At 39.3% G+C, this 17,830-nt stretch overlaps 3 protein-coding genes across 3 annotated transcripts; 1 reads left to right on the top strand and 2 right to left on the bottom strand.

Annotated features, from left to right (window-relative positions):
* The first annotated feature begins 1,844 nt into the window (after positions 1-1,844).
* LOC146318994 (uncharacterized) lies at positions 1,845-5,282 on the top strand. The gene is made up of 4 exons (XM_084730388.1): positions 1,845-1,956; positions 2,392-2,481; positions 3,604-3,859; positions 4,815-5,282. The coding sequence occupies exons 1-4, from the start codon at positions 1,860-1,862 to the stop codon at positions 4,930-4,932; spliced, it is 561 nt and encodes a 186-aa protein (XP_084586514.1). The 5' UTR covers positions 1,845-1,859; the 3' UTR covers positions 4,933-5,282.
* A 2,935-nt stretch (positions 5,283-8,217) lies between these two features.
* Positions 8,218-9,364, bottom strand: snrnp35 (small nuclear ribonucleoprotein 35 (U11/U12)). The gene has a single exon (XM_084730295.1). It carries the CDS (start codon positions 9,075-9,077, stop codon positions 8,370-8,372), a length of 708 nt encoding a protein of 235 aa, XP_084586421.1. The 5' UTR covers positions 9,078-9,364; the 3' UTR covers positions 8,218-8,369.
* A 1,590-nt stretch (positions 9,365-10,954) lies between these two features.
* bud13 (BUD13 homolog) lies at positions 10,955-17,830 on the bottom strand. Its single transcript, XM_084731204.1, has 10 exons — positions 17,671-17,830; positions 17,436-17,520; positions 15,604-15,688; positions 15,031-15,513; positions 13,505-13,782; positions 13,272-13,380; positions 13,025-13,163; positions 12,734-12,915; positions 12,543-12,624; positions 10,955-11,383 (listed from the first exon to the last, which is right to left on the bottom strand). The coding sequence occupies exons 1-10, from the start codon at positions 17,802-17,804 to the stop codon at positions 11,290-11,292; spliced, it is 1,671 nt and encodes a 556-aa protein (XP_084587330.1). The 5' UTR covers positions 17,805-17,830; the 3' UTR covers positions 10,955-11,289.

Raw genomic sequence — 17,830 nt, 5'->3', positions numbered from 1 at the left:
AGGCAGCCTGAATACTAACTTTTTTAGGTTAGAATTTTTTTTTTTACAGTGTACTATAAAACCTTTCATAACATGTTCCCCATTCGTTCAAACAGCTACTGCAATTCACTCTGTTGGTGGTCCAGCTGCTTTATTGTCTCAGTCGGTAACTACTGTATCTGTCACTCACTGAGAAGAATAGAACACCATGACTACTGCAGTAAACAAGCTTTAAGTAGCTCTGTGTATAGCTTTGTAACACACATACACACAGTACAGAGAAATGTAGACAGTATAGGGAAACACTGCAGAATTGTACCACATCTTGTGTTTTTTCTTCATGTAAGGTAAGCAATACAATAAATAACTCTCTTCAGGGTTGTTTTGAGGCTTTGTTCTAGATGTTATTTGAAATACATACAAACTGTGATATTTTAAATGCTGTTTCTACTTTCTACTTCATTATTGAAATAAACTATTCGCTTTAACTTAAAAAAAAAAAGTTGAAAGTTAGTGTCCAGACTGGCTTAAAATTTGACAGATTTTGAAAACATGTTCAATAAACTTAAGACACTAAGTTGAACCAAACACTCTTCAGTCACACAGACTAATAATACAAACAAATTTGATTTCCTTTTACATTTTCTCAGTTTGAAAATCCCAGGTCTTCATTTCACATAAAGAACTTAAAGCTGCAGCTGCTTACTTTGTTCCAGCATCGATACAAAGACAATATATTAAAAAACCTATATTACATTTTAAGTTCAATACTATTTTTATTTTTGTGAAAACAAGCAACCATGACCAGTGCTGGGCATATTATTACTTTGACCAGTAATATGTAGTGGATGGAATGACATTTTCCAAAACAGTATATTAATCCAAGTAACTCTAAGTTACTAAGTTACTTTCTGACCTCTTTAGGCTCTTATGACGATGTATACGTGCAGCATCAGCTGCTAGCCAAAAAACTAAACACAGAATAGAAGATGAGGCAGAGAGGCTTTACAGGTGGAAACAGTGTCAATATTTCATCTGGACATCTGGACAGCTAACAAAAAAAGTTTTTTGAGTGTTAACAGTTCACTGGATCAGCAGTATAGTAGTAGTAGTAGTAGTTGTATAGTAGTAGAGTCATATAATGAGTAAAGTAACTAATTACTTTTGATACCAAGTAATAAGTAAAGTAATTTCATTACTATTTAAGGGAGTAATTAATAAAAACTAACTTATTACACTTTGTGCTACCTTGCCCAGCACTGACAATGACTTGTCTTAAAGTAAATTAGAGACATTGGGGTTGAAAATTTTGTGCATTTTCCTTAACCTTAAAACACAAACAATCAATTAATCAATTAATCATTAGTAATCGATGAGATTAAAAAAATACACATCTTTTCCCCCTCTTCTTTTTTTTTTAAAATAAATTTTCTTCTCATTTTAAGTTGCAACTGGATTTTCCTTATTCAACAAATAGCTATGCAATGCCAATAAATCAACAAATGATTAATCATTAACATCCCTAACAGACACAACAAATTTCCATCATGTTTGTTTTCTTTAAACTAAAAAAGAGCGTTTTAACTCTCCAACAATGCATACTGGGAAGTCGGCTCTGTACAATACATTCAGTCAACTCATCATTTCAAGTCAAAAGGCTTCAAGTTAGTAGAACTTGTATTTATAAGTTCTTAAGTGTTCTGAAAATAAATGCCATACATTTTAAGTTTAATTAACTATTAATATTTGTTCATTCCACTAAATTCCCATATGATCTTTTTACAGTGTACAACTGAAAACCTGCATATGTTGTACCAGATGCCAAAGATTCAGAGCAGCTGGTGATGCCAGTGAGACAACAACGGGAGCCATCAGACAAAATGTTTATCAAAAATACCAAACTACGAGACCCCAGTCGCCGCTATGAGTTATTTATGCCCAGTCGACCCTACAAGGGGGAACCACCAACAGTAGCAGGTAATGATGTTGATTACAGCACTCATGGACTTAAGGAGGTGGTGCTCGGGGGGGGGCGGGGCAAGGGGTTGATCATCCCCTGGTACCCTGCTGTTTGAAAAAATGATGCAAAAGTGCCCTCTTTGATGCCCCTGTGGTAGATAAAATCTGATGAAGTGCCCTCTAAGGATTCTTTCAAGTGGAGAAAACATGGTAAAATTCCCACTAAAATGTCCTTTCAGTGGACAGAATGTGGTAAAGTGCATTCAAAGTAAATGGGCCTAAATCAGCCATGACTGACACCAATAATTTTTATGGTTTAAACAAGGATAACCTGTTTGTTTGGGGGTTTTCCAGCTCAAACGTAAAGTTAGTCCAGCTGTGATGTGTTAACTGGAATTACTCCAGAGTAGGTTGTTAAAAGGAAAAGGTTTTGAAAACTTTTATATGCCCCAGGATTTCTCCTCTACCCGGACACCCCTGCTAAGATGGAGACCACATCACGAGAAGCTTTCTGCTTTAGACCCATCCCACAGCCAGACAGAGGTAAAGGTCTGCAGTCTTATCTCAGCCCGTAGCGTAAACTCATCGTATCTGTTTTAAGATAAGCTCTGAGTTGTGTTTGTATGGACATGTTAGTGTTTCAGTGCTGAAAATAGGCATGCCAGGCTGTGTGTTGTGTTTAGTAGATATATAAATGTGTGTGTGCTGGAAAAGGTTTGGGCTGTGTGTGTGAGGGCAGAGATTAGGAAAATAATTTATGATTTTTTTCTTTTATTTATACATTTAATCAATCATTCTGTGTTATAATTGCTACGCTGTCATTAAAGATATAGTGCGTAGAATATGTCAGTTGCTGTTTATAAATGCATCATTTAAGGCTGGTCCCTCCTCCCGGCTCGTCAAATAAGAATGACAAAGCTGTGGTAATTAATGGTGCTATACACGATATTTACCCTAGGGGTCGATGTAGAGCACCAGCAACTAAGACCAAAACAAATGCACGCTTTTAACCCAAACTGTGACCTGTCCCTGACCATGGCCAAGTTTTTTCACACGTTTCTAGTGGGTCATAAGTGATGATTAGAGGAAGAGTGATTATATACACAATGCACAATGATTATTAAACTTTTGTGGCATGTAGTATGTGTGCAGGCAATACCTTCATTCTTTCTTTCTTTTTATTTTTATTGTGCCTCATGATGCCAGGAGAAGATGGTTCTCTCTTAAGGCTCAACTAAGTTTACATAAATAACATATTTAGAACAGCAGGAACAATATAATGTGGTAAACCTTTTAGCCCTCAGATTGAGGCCTACTGTAATTTTTTTAAGGCAAAATGTGTCAAAATATTGTTGTGCTGCAGATAATATCCTGACCTACACATCATATTCCACAAACTTAAGAAATCATCTTTGTTTGGTCCAGACACCTGCAAAAATCACACCATAATCATTTAATATTTCTCAATGAAAAGAGAAAAATAATTTCCCTCCAATATCACAATTCAAATCATGATTGTAATATCAGTCAAAATAATCACAATTAGATCTTTATTTTGGAATCATTTAGACTCACTCTATGGACAGAAAGATGGGATGTTGAGTGGGATATTTCATGACTGTGTGTGAAATGCAACTCTTGACCAAGTTTATGATTACCCTTCAGGAGACCGTGTTGCCCAGAACACACAGCAGGAGTCCCACCGCTCTCACCTCACATCCTCGAGACAAACAGGAAGAGGAAACAGCAGGGACAGACACCGAGGGGAGGATGAGCACGAAAGCAACCACGATCAGACACAAGACACAAGCCAGATGCAGTCCCAGTATCAGACGGATTTTCCTCCTCCATCCTCCTGCCGCAGGAGGCGAACACCCACCCTCCCACAGCCGGATAACATCGGCATCAACTCTGCCTTCAGGTCAGAGAGTCAGTTTGTCAGTGTCACAGTCTGCCATAGTTGAATCTAGAGATCAGCTCGTTTGTGTGTTTTATAAGTTGCACTTTTATTTTACAGTTCACTGATAAGATGTTAAGCTGTTCTTTGTATCAAGTTAGACAAAAACTAGAAATAAAGTTCTTCATCAGACAGTAGAACCTCATTAGACCCTAATCAGATGTTATTAGAGATATTACAACAGAACTGTACTGCAAAAAGTGAAATTACATAGATCTGCTACTTACCTATCTAAAAACAAAATGTGACCAGATCTATGGTCAAACTGTATCTATGGGTGACTGCACAGACCTGTTGAAAAAACTGTGAGCAGATAATGTGATTTCAACAAAGACATAAGCATCAGTGTTTGTTGTTGGTGTTTTGTTGTAGTTACCTGGTTTAGTTTAGAGTAACCAGCCACCGTTTTAGCCAGCACAGCGGTTCATAAAGTCCATTGTCCAAAATCGGCGTTGCACCTCAGACAGTGGTCGAAGCCAAATATCGCCGTCAGTCAGGCCGAGGTCCATAATCTAAAATCAGTGATCAGTTGCAAGAATTATTTCTAAAACCAAGGATGAGAGACAACAAACATGCAAAAGTGACATTGACTGGAATGGTCTAACAGTGGGAAATAATACACTTTATTTTACAGTACAGTTCTGCTGTAATGTATTTGCCCTCTAACAAAGTCTAATAGAGCTTAATACAATAGATAAATAAAAAGCTTAATACATCTGATAAAGAATATGATATTTCTAGTTTTTGAAAGTACAGCTTCTTATATCATATCTGTGTACCGTTAGGTGTGTGGCATCTGTTTAGGCTGTGTTTGTTAACTGTCTAATAAATAACATATTTGTTGTTTTTGTCTCATTTAATTCTTTCTTTAAGTCTTATTGGTGTACTCTAAAATAAAGCGTGACCTTTTGTTTCACAGGATTGAGTTCAGCACAGTCCAAAGAGAGGCTTTCCCTGGTTGGCCCATCGTGGATCCCAGGTATGCTGGCAGGTTCAGAGTGGCCTCGTCCAGACAACCAAACATGACCTCTGAATGACAGAAGACTCTCTCAGACTCTTGTAACATGTCACTCAGCACACCTTTAGTAAAATATGGCGATAATAAAATAGTCATAATAATGTCCATATTTTTACAGAATGCAACAAATGTCTAATTCCATCATATTGATTTCAATCCCTATCAGTTGTAACTTGTTATAATCATTTAATACAATGACAACATTAAAGGTGATTTAATAAACCAGTGGAAAGCATGACAGTTTTGGTGACTTTTATGCATTATGTGTGTATCTTTGCATCAATTCTACTGTCTTTTCCCAAACGTGTCACAATTATGCATGACTTTTCAAAGATACAGTAGTTCTGACTACTTGAAGTGGGTTTGTATGAGGCGTTTATCCATAGTCACACCCCCACTTTGAGGAAGGACTGGGGTAGGAATCTGAGAAATGCACTTCTGTGGACAGGGTCACACATGATTTTACCAAAGGAGTCTGGTTACTTTGGAGAGAAGTTTATATAATGGTGGTTTCCTGTTGGAAAAGGTTGTATGATGGCAAAGTAAAAGGGTGGAAATATTCGTAATATGCCAAACACATAAACTGATATTGATTTTTTTTCTGTGTCTATAATACATTTTGCAGCCGACCCTGACAACACCAGTTCATTGTTTAGCTTCCTACACTGTTATTCCTGCTGCCTCTGCAAACTGGAGACTTGCTGACCATAATTTACTGTAGGTAATACACTAACTACACATAAGTACCTCATACAATCTCACTTTTCCCACTATTGTCTAATCGGAGTCAAACGGAAGTTAGAGGCTTGCATCAGATGTGGTGATGAGTTCTCCTTCTCAAACCACATCCAGTACAGTGTGTGAATGCCTGGAAATATATTCTTTATTGAGTATGCACCCTTTAATGGCACACATTTGTTTTCTTTGTTTACTTTGGTAGTGTTACTAAGGAAGTAGTTGTTTTGGGCACCAACTATTTTTTTCAGATTTAGCTCTTTATTGGGTAACAAGTGATGAATTTCCCAGCAGCAGGTCACTGTGATGACTTACTGGACTGATGATGTGTCCAGTGCATGAAGTCACTGGATATGACTTAATGGACTGATTGTGTAACGCTTCAGACTTCAGACATACTTGCAGCCAGCTTGAGAGAAAACAATCCACCCAGTGACTCATAACTGAGACAAGATCTGCTTCAATGAGCAGCACAAGTCAGAGAGATGGATAACTTTTCAATCGAACTATGGACACTAAAAGTGTGGAAAAGTCTTTAAATTTGACATTTTAAAGGCAGAGGACTAATTAAACAAAGATGCAGATGAACTCATTAATTAAAATGGTGAAAGAATTTTTTGTCTACCTCACACCATTTTCAAGATAGCTGCAAAAACCTAAATTTTATTGTTACAGCACCTGAGTACTGGGTGGAATTTGCAACCTACCTGCCAATTTTTTACATACAGTTTTTGCAGCACAAACACTTTTAGCAAAGAAAAATAATAATGAGAAGAAAGAATAATCATAACAAAAACAGCAGAGGTCCTCAGCAAGCAACACTGCTTGGACCCCTAATAAGTTTTGATGGGAACTGATGGAGTTGTAACTTTTAGAATTCAAATTGCTCACCTTCACTTGGTTGAAGCTATATTAAACACATAAAATCACGATCAATGGCCTCTTTCACAGAGTAAATTGCAACCCCTAATAACAATAGAGGACAATCTTTGTGACTTTTGGACTGGGAATGAGGAACGTGACACCACTGTGTAACAATGTTGTTGGGTTTATTTGTTTTTTTCCTTGTGTAAAGACTCAGTGTGCAACCCTCATCTGTAACTTTTTACCAAGTATGATGCTGCAATAATGCCCCAAAACACTGTAATAGGCATGTATTTGATTTCAAAACAAAAAGTAATTTGTCTTTGTTATGAAAAGAGAAAATGTGTAAGAGATTCATTCAGACTTATGTGTACTTTGGAGGAGTATAATAAAAAATAATGGCATTTTATCCAATTATATTTTGGTGCTTGTAAGGCATCACTTGACTCGATAACATCAGCATCATAAAAAATGTCTAGCATTTGAGTTAATATACTGTTTAACTGCTCAGTTTACACTACAAAATGTATTACTTCAGATTCCCTGAGAAATACTGAAATACAGGAGTACCAGCCGAGGCCAGCAGGGCAAGTAAAATGCCATGACAGCTTAATAAATCTAGCAGCTCACTTGCTCGATCTGTGAAGTGAAACATGTAAACACATTTTTGTAGCCCTTCCAACCTGACAAACACAAGTTAACAAGTCCCTGGGGTACAAGGACAGAGACTGTCATAATGCAATTCAAAATGCAATAAATGTTTGTTGCTTTGCCTCTATGACACACTGTGTCCTTGTTCTGATACCTTTACTCAAATAAAGATTAAACTAGAGCTGCAATGATTATTTGAGTAATCAATTAGTCAGCTGACAGAAAAATAAACAATCTGATAAGTGATTGATCATTATAATAATTTTTCAAGTAAAATGACAGAATGTGCTGTTTTAAGTCTCTCAAACATGGAGATCTGCTGCTTTGTTCTGTTTATTATCACAATACACTGAATATCTTGGGGCTTTGGACTGACAAAAAAGACACATCACTGTGGCAACTGGGATGGACATATTTCACTTCTTTCTGACATTTTACAGACCAAATGATTAATTTACTCATCTAGAAAATAATCAGCAGATTAATCAAAAATGAAAATATTCGTTAGTTGCTGCCCTAGATTAAACATGACAATTAACCAAGGTCTTTGTTTTTATTTGATTAAGACTGCGACTAATGATTATTTGCATTGTCGATAATTTTCTTGATTAATTGATTAATAATCCTGTCACAATCTTACGGACACACGTCCATGTGCTTCACATGTGTGGACCTATTTTTCAAGTCTTTCATTTAATGATTATTTGCATTATTCATTAATCTGTTGATCACTTTCCACATTAATCAAAAGTTGTCTGGTCTATAAAAGTCAGAAAATTGTTCACAACCCAAAGATATTCAGTTAATTGTCACAGAGGTGTAAAGACACCAGAAAATATTCACATTTAACAAACCAATTAATAGATAATCAAAAAAGTTGGCAATTAGTTTAATAATTGCGTTAATTCCTGCAGCTCTACATTTGATAACTGCTAATAAATAAAACAATTTACATAGGTGCAAGTAAAAACTAACTTTGGGTGAGCAGATTTCTGACCAAGTGAAAATAAAAACCTCTTAAAGTTGAACGCTGATGTTACAATCATTGATCATTTCCATAGTCCAGTCCCCTGTGTGCAAACCACAAGCTCTGACAGTCACAGCTGGAATGTGTATCTCAACATCTGTCACAGATACCCTATGGACCGGTGAGGTCACTACTTTGGAGTCATCTCCAGTCGTTTTTTTTTTTTTTTACTGTGGGCTTCATCTCCTGTCCCGGTGTCTGCTCCTGTCTCCGTGTCTGCGGTCATCCCTCTCTCTGCCTCTGTCTCGGTCATCTCTCCTCCCTCTGCTGCCCCACTCAGCTTCTCTGTGTCGTTCCCGGTCCTCCCTGTCTCTTTGTCTGTCCCACTCCCTCCCTCCACCTGCACCTCCTCCTCCTCCCCGTTCCTGCACCGGACCGACCCCGAGGTTGATGGGCTTACGGAAAGGTCTGTCCCTGCCGCCGAACCGCAGCTGCCCGGACTCTTTCTTCCCTCCCTGCCCGCCGCCAAGCCGCCGGGGGACCCACCCTTTGAGGGTCCTCTCCTGTTCAAAGTCCACAAACACCTCGTGCTGGTCCACCACCAGCTTATTGGCGTCCCGGCGGGCCCGGACCACACTCCGCTCCTCCTTGTACTCAATGAAGGCGTACCCTTTGGAGAAGCCCGTCACGATGTCCCGCACCAGCCGGAGCCGCTGGATGTCTCCGTACTTGGAGAACACCTGGTGCAGTTTGTCCTCTGTGGTCTGCGGGTTCAGACGGGACACAAACAGGGTGAGCAGCGGGTCTCCAACTACACCTTTGTTGGGCTTATAGCGGGAACCCATAGCCCTCCACACCGCCCGGTCATGGGGATCCACGTCCGTCCCGTCGATGCTGCCAGCTTTCAGCGGGTCGTACAGCTTCGCTATCGGACTCCACTCCGCCATGTTTACCCTGAATCAAGTCACAGAGTCTCCTTCTTCAAAACCAGGGCGCTTGTTTCACCTCATTAGTCGATAATTAGCTACAGATGCCCATAATGCTCTTTGAATGTTTGTTGTCCCCCAGCAGAAAGTAGCATTCACTACCGTGTGCATCAGGAAAAACATTCCGGAAGGAAACGAGTTCTAATCTGTCGCGTTTAAAGGTTCCTACGCGATTACGGTTGAGATCCCGGGGCCAGTATTTCAAAGATTTTGGATCAGAATTATGTGGGACCAGTATGCCAAAATTTTTAATCTGAATCTGATTTGGTGATCATTTTTTTGCCATCCATAATCAAACTGGTCATGTAAATTCTGAGCTGGTTTTTCAAAGAATTGTCAGATAAGATCATTGTGATCCAGTAAAGTCAAAGTAACATTTCGTAAACACAGATTTATTACTAACTTATTACTACCAATTAAGCGTCTTTCTGGAAAAAGACAAACAAAAAAACCCACTGTAACATGACTGTTTTGTCAGCATACTGCTGTTTTTATTGATCAATAGACCCTCAGTCAAATAATGGTTTACTAGGGTGCCTCTCACTGTCTGTCCAGCTGGTCAGTCTGGTTGCAGTGCTGCCAGTGTTATTCCAGGGTCATCTACTTGGGGCTTCCACAGCAGTGAGGAACCTTGCATCATTAAGCTATATTAACAAACATGATGCAGGTGAGAATTATGATGCATGTTGTATTTTCGGGGGAAGAAATGTGAAATTCTTGTTTTTGCACCTGCCAATTTTTACACAACAGCTTGGAGTTTTTGAGTGCTCTGAAAGAAATGTTTTAGCTTCAGGTTAAAAACAACAACAACGCAAGCAATCCACACTCACTCACTGCCGGTCGCTGCGTGCACATGTGCCCTCCAATTTTATTATTTAATTGCTTCATTTAGAATAGAACTTGCTTTGGCAGATCTGTGTTACTTTAATATGCAAGAAATTAATAAAAGACTGATTAAACACATCCCATGAGTTCTACGTCTCTACATCCACCTTGAATACATGCTGAATTTCCCCCTCCAGTGGGATCAGCATACAGTACTTGTACTTGAGCATGGATTTTCAGTTCTCTTTCCACCGCTGGATTTACATTCCTGTGTCGTAATGCTGTCATCACCACACCAACTACAGTGTATGATGATGAGTCAGTTTCATTCAGGTGTTCCAGCTCCACAGTCATAAACACCGGCTCACTGACAGGTTACTCGACTGTTGAAAGGCCGTCATTAACATTATTTATTACACTTGTGCTTCCGTGTGCAAAGATCAGCATTTTCTGCTTTGTTGGTGGGGCCTGATAGTTTCATATTGTGAGGGAATGACCATTTTTATTCAGAATTTGAATTACTGCATATTTCAGACCTTCAATTCTTGAAGGGACAGTTCACCCCCAAAATGAAAAAGTCAGTTGTTTAGGAGATATTGGCCATAGAGACGCTGGTCTTCTCTAAAATATAGTAGGGAGAAGTAGAACACCAAAACAATCTAGGTGGATAAACAGCACTACAGGTAAGAGGAATGTTTGTGATTTTGGGGTGAGCTGTCCCTTTAAGTCTGGAACCAGGATATGTTTACCAGAAAGTGTTAAAAAGCTTTTCTCATGGCTGATGTGGCAGAGAAACACATTTGTAAATAATAATATTAATGATAGGTGTGTCCATTCAGGTGTGCCAGTGAGCCTGCATTCACCACACCATGGTCCTGACACTGAAGCACTTGGCATGCAACCACTTTACAGTTATTAGTTACACCTGCATTTAAGTAAAAGAGAAAATGCCATTCTAAATAAACAAAATTAATTAAATACCTCAACCACTATTAAATATTACAACACACTGCAACATTGTACAAAAAAAACATTTAATAAAACAGTGAAAAACACATCTGTTTTGACTTCACATTGAATTAATCATCACAAAATCATAGAGATGTTGTCTTTGTACAGTTATGTTTACATTTAGATTTTCAGTTTGTTATATTCTGATGTCCCTTGTTCAGTGTCAAACTGTTGGAAAGGTATATTTCAAAATTACAGTTCCATTGAGTAGATGTGTCTTATCTGCAGTTGTTTCAACAGCATGGATCTGTCTCAATGATTTGTCAAACTAAATCTGTAAATGATGAGCCGTCCTGCTCTTCAGCTGCACTCCTCCTACATCAGTTTCCGATCGCCATTACATGTCCTCCACACTCCATTTATAGGCTGCCTCCTGGACGGCTTTTTTATCTGCCATCCGCGTGTAGCGTTTCTGTTCAAATCCATTTGACCTGCGAGACAAAGACAAAGATCAAATTCCACTGTTATTTTAGCAATAACAACCCCAACTCAATCATTTATTAAAAAAAAAACTCCCCATCAATTCAAAGTAGAAACCAAAATTGTGATCATGATTATTGGACCTTATGCAGGAAGCCATTTACAAACAAACTGTCTCATTTTTGTTTTGGTTTTTTAATCTTTACAGTCCACCATTTGTCTGTCAAATGCAAGGAAACATTTAAAGTTTTAAAAATATTTCTAATTACTATGTATAATTTAATATAATTTACTTTTCTTATCTATTAAGACAATATTCAATGTGAGAATCTTGCTTTTATCTATTTAATATCATTTTAAATTCAGTAGTTTAGGGGTTTTAAACTGTTGGTCAGAGAACAAAACAAGTCATTTGAACAAGTCTATCTATCAAGCCCAGAAACTAAAAGGTTATCAGACAAGTGAAAAATATAACTAAATACATTAAAAAAAAAATACTACTGTTAAATATTTAAAATAAAAGTGTAAAAAGAAATTTGATCAGTTGATAAAAATGGCAAAGTTTAACTTCTTTTCCTTTACCACCAACCATTTGATCCAACAAATTAAAACACAATTGATGTATTAATATTTATTTAATTAGAATTTATTAATTACTAAGTTTAATTTACAGCATCACAGATTTTTTGCTATTTTCCATGGATTTTAATTTTCCTACTGACATGATTACTTACTTACTAGTTCTGAAGGTCTTGCTGTTACAGCCTTTTTTTTGGGTGGCCAGTCTATTTGCACAAAGGACAACACCTGCCCTCATATAGTGTTTAGGGGGCATTGCTTATACAAATAACATACAATTGGCCACACGCCTCCATTTTATGATCAAGTGGGATTCATCATTCAGCACCCCAGAGTAAGAGCAGATGTGGATGATTAAGAATGTTTGGTGCATCTGGAGTTGACTTCTCTTATTTTTCTTTTCACAGGAAATTTAGACAAAATAAAAGAGACAAGGTAAGAAAATGTTGCTGCATGACACCCAAAGGGCAATTACAAAATAAGAATAAATCGTGGATGTGAACAGAAATACCGGGGAAATTTGTTTGCATGTCCTCCTGCATGAGGCCCAAGGTCACATTCACCACATTACAAAAGCATCACATTGTGTACCTGTCAACTCCATCCCAGCGATAACCTGGTAGAATATTGAAGCGGTTTGGAGGTGGCGCTGGGCCTTTATATCGAGGTTTCTCTGGGAAAAAAAAAAAAAAAAAAAAGATGGGTTATAATATACTCTATAAGTGATAAAGGCTATTTTCCATCAGTCAACCTGAGGTACAGAAATATAAAATCCTTAAAACCTTGTGTCTTCGTGTTGCGTTCCTTTTTCCGTCTGAGCATCGCAGCCATTGGATCTCCCTCCCTTTCCTGTTCTCTCAACATACGGTCCAGATCCTCGTCATCACAGTGACGTGCCAGCGGCTTCTGGGCCTCGTGCAGTGCATCCTCAAGTTTCTGCTGATGCATCTGGCTTTGGGCCAACCTATAAACACAAACTGACTCTAATCATGCGGTCAGCACATAACACATTACAAGTGTTTATGCGGTCACAATCACGTTCTCTAATGTGTGAAAATTTTATGCGGATTTACCCTTTCCCCCACTGGGCATATTTCTCATCTTTTGCCGCTTTTTCTCCAGCCTTCCTCCTCTGTTCTTCTCTCTCCGAATCTAAATCCCTCCTTTTACCGCTCTTGTCTCGGAACACCGTCTGGGCATTACGGGATTCATCTAATCACAGCAATAAAATGGTTATAAAATGTCATCTGAATGATAACTGCATCAACCCCATGTCTTATAATCTGAATAATCCTTTTAAAAGCAAAAAACTGAGCCAACCTTCTAGCGGCTGGTTGTTTCTTTCTCTTCGTCGGTTGTCCTCCTGCTCTTTCCTTAAAACTTCAACAGAAACCAGACCTGCTTTCCCACCAGACAGCATCCTTGGACCCTGAGAAAAAAAAAAGTAAAACTGCATGAGTCTGATCGATTGGACATTGCATATACACAGCAAGTTCAGGCAAATCAGATTTCATATTAATCTTTGCACTTCCCTCTGGACATAATTAGCTCACCTGTGACTGGCCAGGTCTACGCGGTGGTGACAGATCCCCATCTGAGTCCTTTCCACTGTGCGGCCGCCTCCTGGGTGGTGACTGGTCAGAATCAGAGCCTCGTTTTGTTTTGGAGCGCATCCTTGGAGGAGATTGGTCAGAGTCTGAAGCTTCTCTCTTTTGTGGCTTTTTTCGTGGAGGTGACAGGTCAGAGTCTGAGTCATGTCTGTTCTGAGACCTCTGAGGATCAAATTTTTTTCTTGATGATGAGCTGGGCTTTTTTCTGGTGGGGGATGAATCTGAAAAAGAAATAACTGTATAGTTAAATGTTTATATAACTAAACACTTGGAACAAAAGTACTCTTCTAATGCGCAATAAGTCATAAGACTACAGTAAAAAACCTAGGAGTGGATGATGCTGGCCAATAAATATATTTATATAGTTATAGTTATTACTTATCAAATGATATTGTCATTCAAATTAAGACTACAAAGCAATGACATCTGAAATACTTAAGGCAGAACATGTTGGATTTCACTTGCACTGGGTGAACAGGCAGTGGTTGGGGTGGGTATTATCTTTTCAGCAGCTCCATTTATATAGACAAGGTTGGGCATCTCTGTCTCCTTTCTCTGAAAATGAACAATCAGCTCTTTGGTTTAGCGGACATCGCAGTAGGCTGCTTTCTGAGCACAACTCCCCCTGATATGAAGTCTCGTTGTTTGAAAACCAGACAATGATGGTGGTGTCATGTGCAAACTTCACAACAGTTTTCTCCATGTCAGGGGCTGCAGTCATTGGTGCACAGTGTGAACAGGAGTGGGCTAAGCACACAGCCCTGTTGAGCACTAGAGTTGCCGCAGTCTTTCCACCTGCAGAGTCCTGGAACGATCGAGTGTCTGATAAAGCATCTTCAGAGTTAGCGTGTTGTTGGTACCTGAGGCATGGTGCTTCTGTGCCTGAGGGGGCAGCCGCACTTTGTTTTTGATGATTGGTTTCTACTACTTGAAGCTGCTATTGTAGTCTCAAAACAGTCCAGCTTCTTTGATGTTCATGTGAAACTAAATGTTATTTTGACAGGTATATGTTAAATTGTGAAGTCCACCTTTAAAGACCTTGCATGAGAAACGTCTACATCCTAACCTGCCCAACAGAGCTATGACAGATTTATTATATAATAAGGAGCCTTTTTTCAAGCTGTTCTTTTTTCTGTTTTTTTTTTTTAAATATCGCTGTAAATATATATTGTATTGTTTTCTTGTGGTTATTATCATACCTTGAATTTTTGTTATTGTTACATCTCTACTTAGAGTTTCAGCAAAATGAGAATAATGTTTCAGTGTGATACTTCATTATCAAGCAATCACATTTGATGAATATGAATTAATATATATTTCAAATAGATTTCGATAAACAAATATGATAATATACTACTGATGTTGTATGGTCATCTGGTTGTTGTGACGTTTTTATTTTTGTTAAAATCATTTTGCCCTATGCAGAAAGAGATCAGGTTCAGACTCAAAAATTACTTATTATCTCTCACCTTTACTTAGCGCCTTCCCCGATTTCCCAGAGTGTTGTCTTGGAGGTGATAAGTCTGGCGAGTCATGGCGACCTCTTCTGGGAGGGGATATGTCTGGGGAGTCATGGCGACCTCTTCTGGGAGGGGATATGTCTGGGGAGTCATGGCGACCTCTTCTGGGAGGGGATATGTCTGGGGAGTCATGACGACCTCTTCTGGGAGGGGATATGTCTGGGGAGTCATGGCGACCTCTCCTGGGAGGGGATATGTCTGGGGAGTCATGGCGACCTCTTCTGGGAGGGGATATGTCTGGGGAGTCACGGCGACCTCTTCTTGGGGGAGATGTGTCTGGAGAATCATGTCGGGTCTTTCTGACAGGAGAATCAAGTCTCCGTCTCTTTGATGATAGCTCTGGCGAATCATGGCGACTCCTGCTTGATGTCACAGGCTCTAGATATTGATGCTCTCTTCCCTCCCCCTCTTCTGCGGCTTCGTTTTCACCAGCTATTAGGAGAGAAGACTCAAGGTAATACACTTTTTCAAACCACTGCAGTGATAACAATTCTCTATTCTTCCTTCACAAATAACAGTTACCTCCAATCACTTTCCATCTATTGCTGGTTCTGAAGGCTTCAAGCTGTTTCACTTCATCTGGTCTCTCATCAATCACCTCCGCAATCTTCGAGGACAACACAAGAGATTCATATACATCTTTTATGTAACGAGGTAAAAGCCTAATCAAGATTAAAATGTCTTTTTTCAAGAGTGACCTGTCCAGGGACATTCATTCTCTTTATTGAGAACAACCATAAAAACCTGACAGTGCCAGTGGAAAAAGTATGTGAACCCTTGAGTTAATGACCTCAAAAAAGCTAATTGGAGTCAGGTGTTAACATACCTGGAGTCTTGTTAAGAAATGAGTTTGGAGGTGTGGACTAGAGTTACTTTGACTGATCAAAACCACTCAAACTTTTTGAGTTTGCTCCACACAAGAAGAATATGCTTATGTGAGCCATGCCTCGCCAAAAAGAGCTTTCAGAGGATCTACGATCAAGAATTGTTGATTTACATAAAGCTGGAAAGGGTTACAAAGTGATTTCAAAGACTTAAGAAATTCACCAGTCTACAGTTAAGCAAACGATCTACAAATGGAGACACTGTGGGACTGTGGCTACTCTACCAAGAAGTGGTCGCCCAGTCAAAATGACCCCAAGAGCACAACGAAGACTCATCAATGAGGTAAAGAAACGACCCTGAGTGATAGCCAAAGATTTGAAGGTGTCATTGGCACTGGCTAACATCTGTGTTCATGAGTCTACAGTACGTAAAACATTGAACAAGCAGGGTGTCTATGGCAGGACACCACGAAGGAAGCTGCTGCTTACTAAAAAGAACACTGCTGCACGCCTGAAGTTTGCGAAAGAGCACACTGACACTCCACAGCGGTATTGGCATAATGTTTTGTGGACTGATGAAACAAAGATTTAACTATTTGGAAAGAACACACAGCACTACATCTGGCATAAAAAGGGCACTGCATATCATCATGAAGACATCATTCCAACCGTAAAGTATGGTGGAGGAAACATCATGATTTGGGCCTGCTTTGTTGCATCAGGGCCTCACCAGCTTGCAATCATTGAGGGGAAGATGAATTCCCAAGTTTATCAAAAAGATCTTCAGGATACTGTGAAAATGTCTGCATGTCAGCTGAAACTCTGTAGAAGTTGGGTGATGCAACAGGACAATGACCCAAAATACCGGAGCAAGTCTACAACAGAATGGCTTCAGAAAAACAAAATCCACCTTTTGCAGTGGCCAAGTCAGAGCCCAGACCTCAACCCAATAGAGATGCTACTGAATGACTTTAAGAGAGCCATACACACGAGATGTCCAAAGAATGTGACAGAGCTAAAGCAGGAAGCACCTGGTTGAGGTTATTGCTGCCATGAGGGGGTCAACCAGTTAGGATTTTTTGTGTTATTATTTTAGGCACATTATATTTGTCAATACCCTTGACTTAGATGACGATCAGATCACATTTTATTACAAATTCATGCAGAAAACCATGAAATTCCAAAAGGTTCCCATACTTTTTCTTGCCACTGTATAACAATTCAAAGCACGTCATGTTTATGTCAGCGGGCTAGTCACTACAGATGAATAAACACAGGGTCACGTCTAGAAGGAAACCCTTGAATTGCGAAACTCTCGCGAGATTTGTGGGCGTTACTTCTTCACTGTGCATCTTGTACAAACTAATTATGTTTAATAGTATGACAACGCTGTGGTTAGAATCTGGGTAGGTTTAGTGACATAAAAGATTTGGCGATGCTCATGTTTATGATTACGATATTCACCATCGCGAGACCCTTCACGAGTCTGGGGTTCCCTTCTAGACAGTTACAGCTAGGCTAAGTACTCACCACTGGAGCTTCCTCTTCGTCCTCTTCAATCTCCTCCTCTTTGACCATCTGTTTCCAGTCTATGTCATCGTCTACTATTTTAAGTCTTGAATAGGAGAAGTAAAATTTAGTCAAGTCACGCTTCAAACACTGAAAAAGAAGGAGTTCAGGCAGCAAGCGTAAACAGTTAGCTTAACGGCTGACACACACACAACATGGCCGCCAACAGAGCGATTAAAACATCATACATGCTCACCCTTTCTCAGGAGCTGGCCTCTTCTTTTTTAACTTCCCCTTTGACTTCTTGCCATTTTCATCAGCGGATAAATAACGTTTTAGGTACTCAGCTTTAGATAATTCTGGTCCCTTTCTAGCAGTGGTAGCGGCCATCTTAATGTTGTCGGAAACTACGGACA

The sequence above is a fragment of the Lutjanus erythropterus genome, chromosome 11 (assembly GCF_056507025.1).
Source record: "Lutjanus erythropterus isolate fLutEry1 chromosome 11, fLutEry1.hap2, whole genome shotgun sequence".
Lineage (NCBI taxonomy): Eukaryota > Metazoa > Chordata > Actinopteri > Lutjaniformes > Lutjanidae > Lutjanus > Lutjanus erythropterus.
The sequence above is the reverse complement of the archived record's forward strand: the minus strand, read 5'-3'. Positions and strand labels throughout refer to the sequence as shown.

What these genes read in the sequence shown, in the direction of transcription:
- LOC146318994 (XM_084730388.1), top strand. Translation starts at nt 1,860, where the DNA reads ATGTTTATCAAAAATACCAAACTACGAGACCCCAGTCGCCGCTATGAG. An exon ending in CATCCCACAGCCAGACAGAG is followed by an intron (nt 2,482 to 3,603) that starts GTAAAGGTCTGC and finishes ATTACCCTTCAG; the next exon opens with GAGACCGTGTTGCCCAGAAC. An exon ending in GGCATCAACTCTGCCTTCAG is followed by an intron (nt 3,860 to 4,814) that starts GTCAGAGAGTCA and finishes TTTGTTTCACAG; the next exon opens with GATTGAGTTCAGCACAGTCC.
- snrnp35 (XM_084730295.1), bottom strand. Translation starts at nt 9,077, where the DNA reads ATGGCGGAGTGGAGTCCGATAGCGAAGCTGTACGACCCGCTGAAAGCT.
- bud13 (XM_084731204.1), bottom strand. Translation starts at nt 17,804, where the DNA reads ATGGCCGCTACCACTGCTAGAAAGGGACCAGAATTATCTAAAGCTGAG. An exon ending in GGGGAAGGCGCTAAGTAAAG is followed by an intron (nt 13,783 to 15,030) that starts GTGAGAGATAAT and finishes TTTCTTTTTCAG; the next exon opens with ATTCATCCCCCACCAGAAAA. An exon ending in TATGCCCAGTGGGGGAAAGG is followed by an intron (nt 12,916 to 13,024) that starts GTAAATCCGCAT and finishes TTGTGTTTATAG; the next exon opens with GTTGGCCCAAAGCCAGATGC.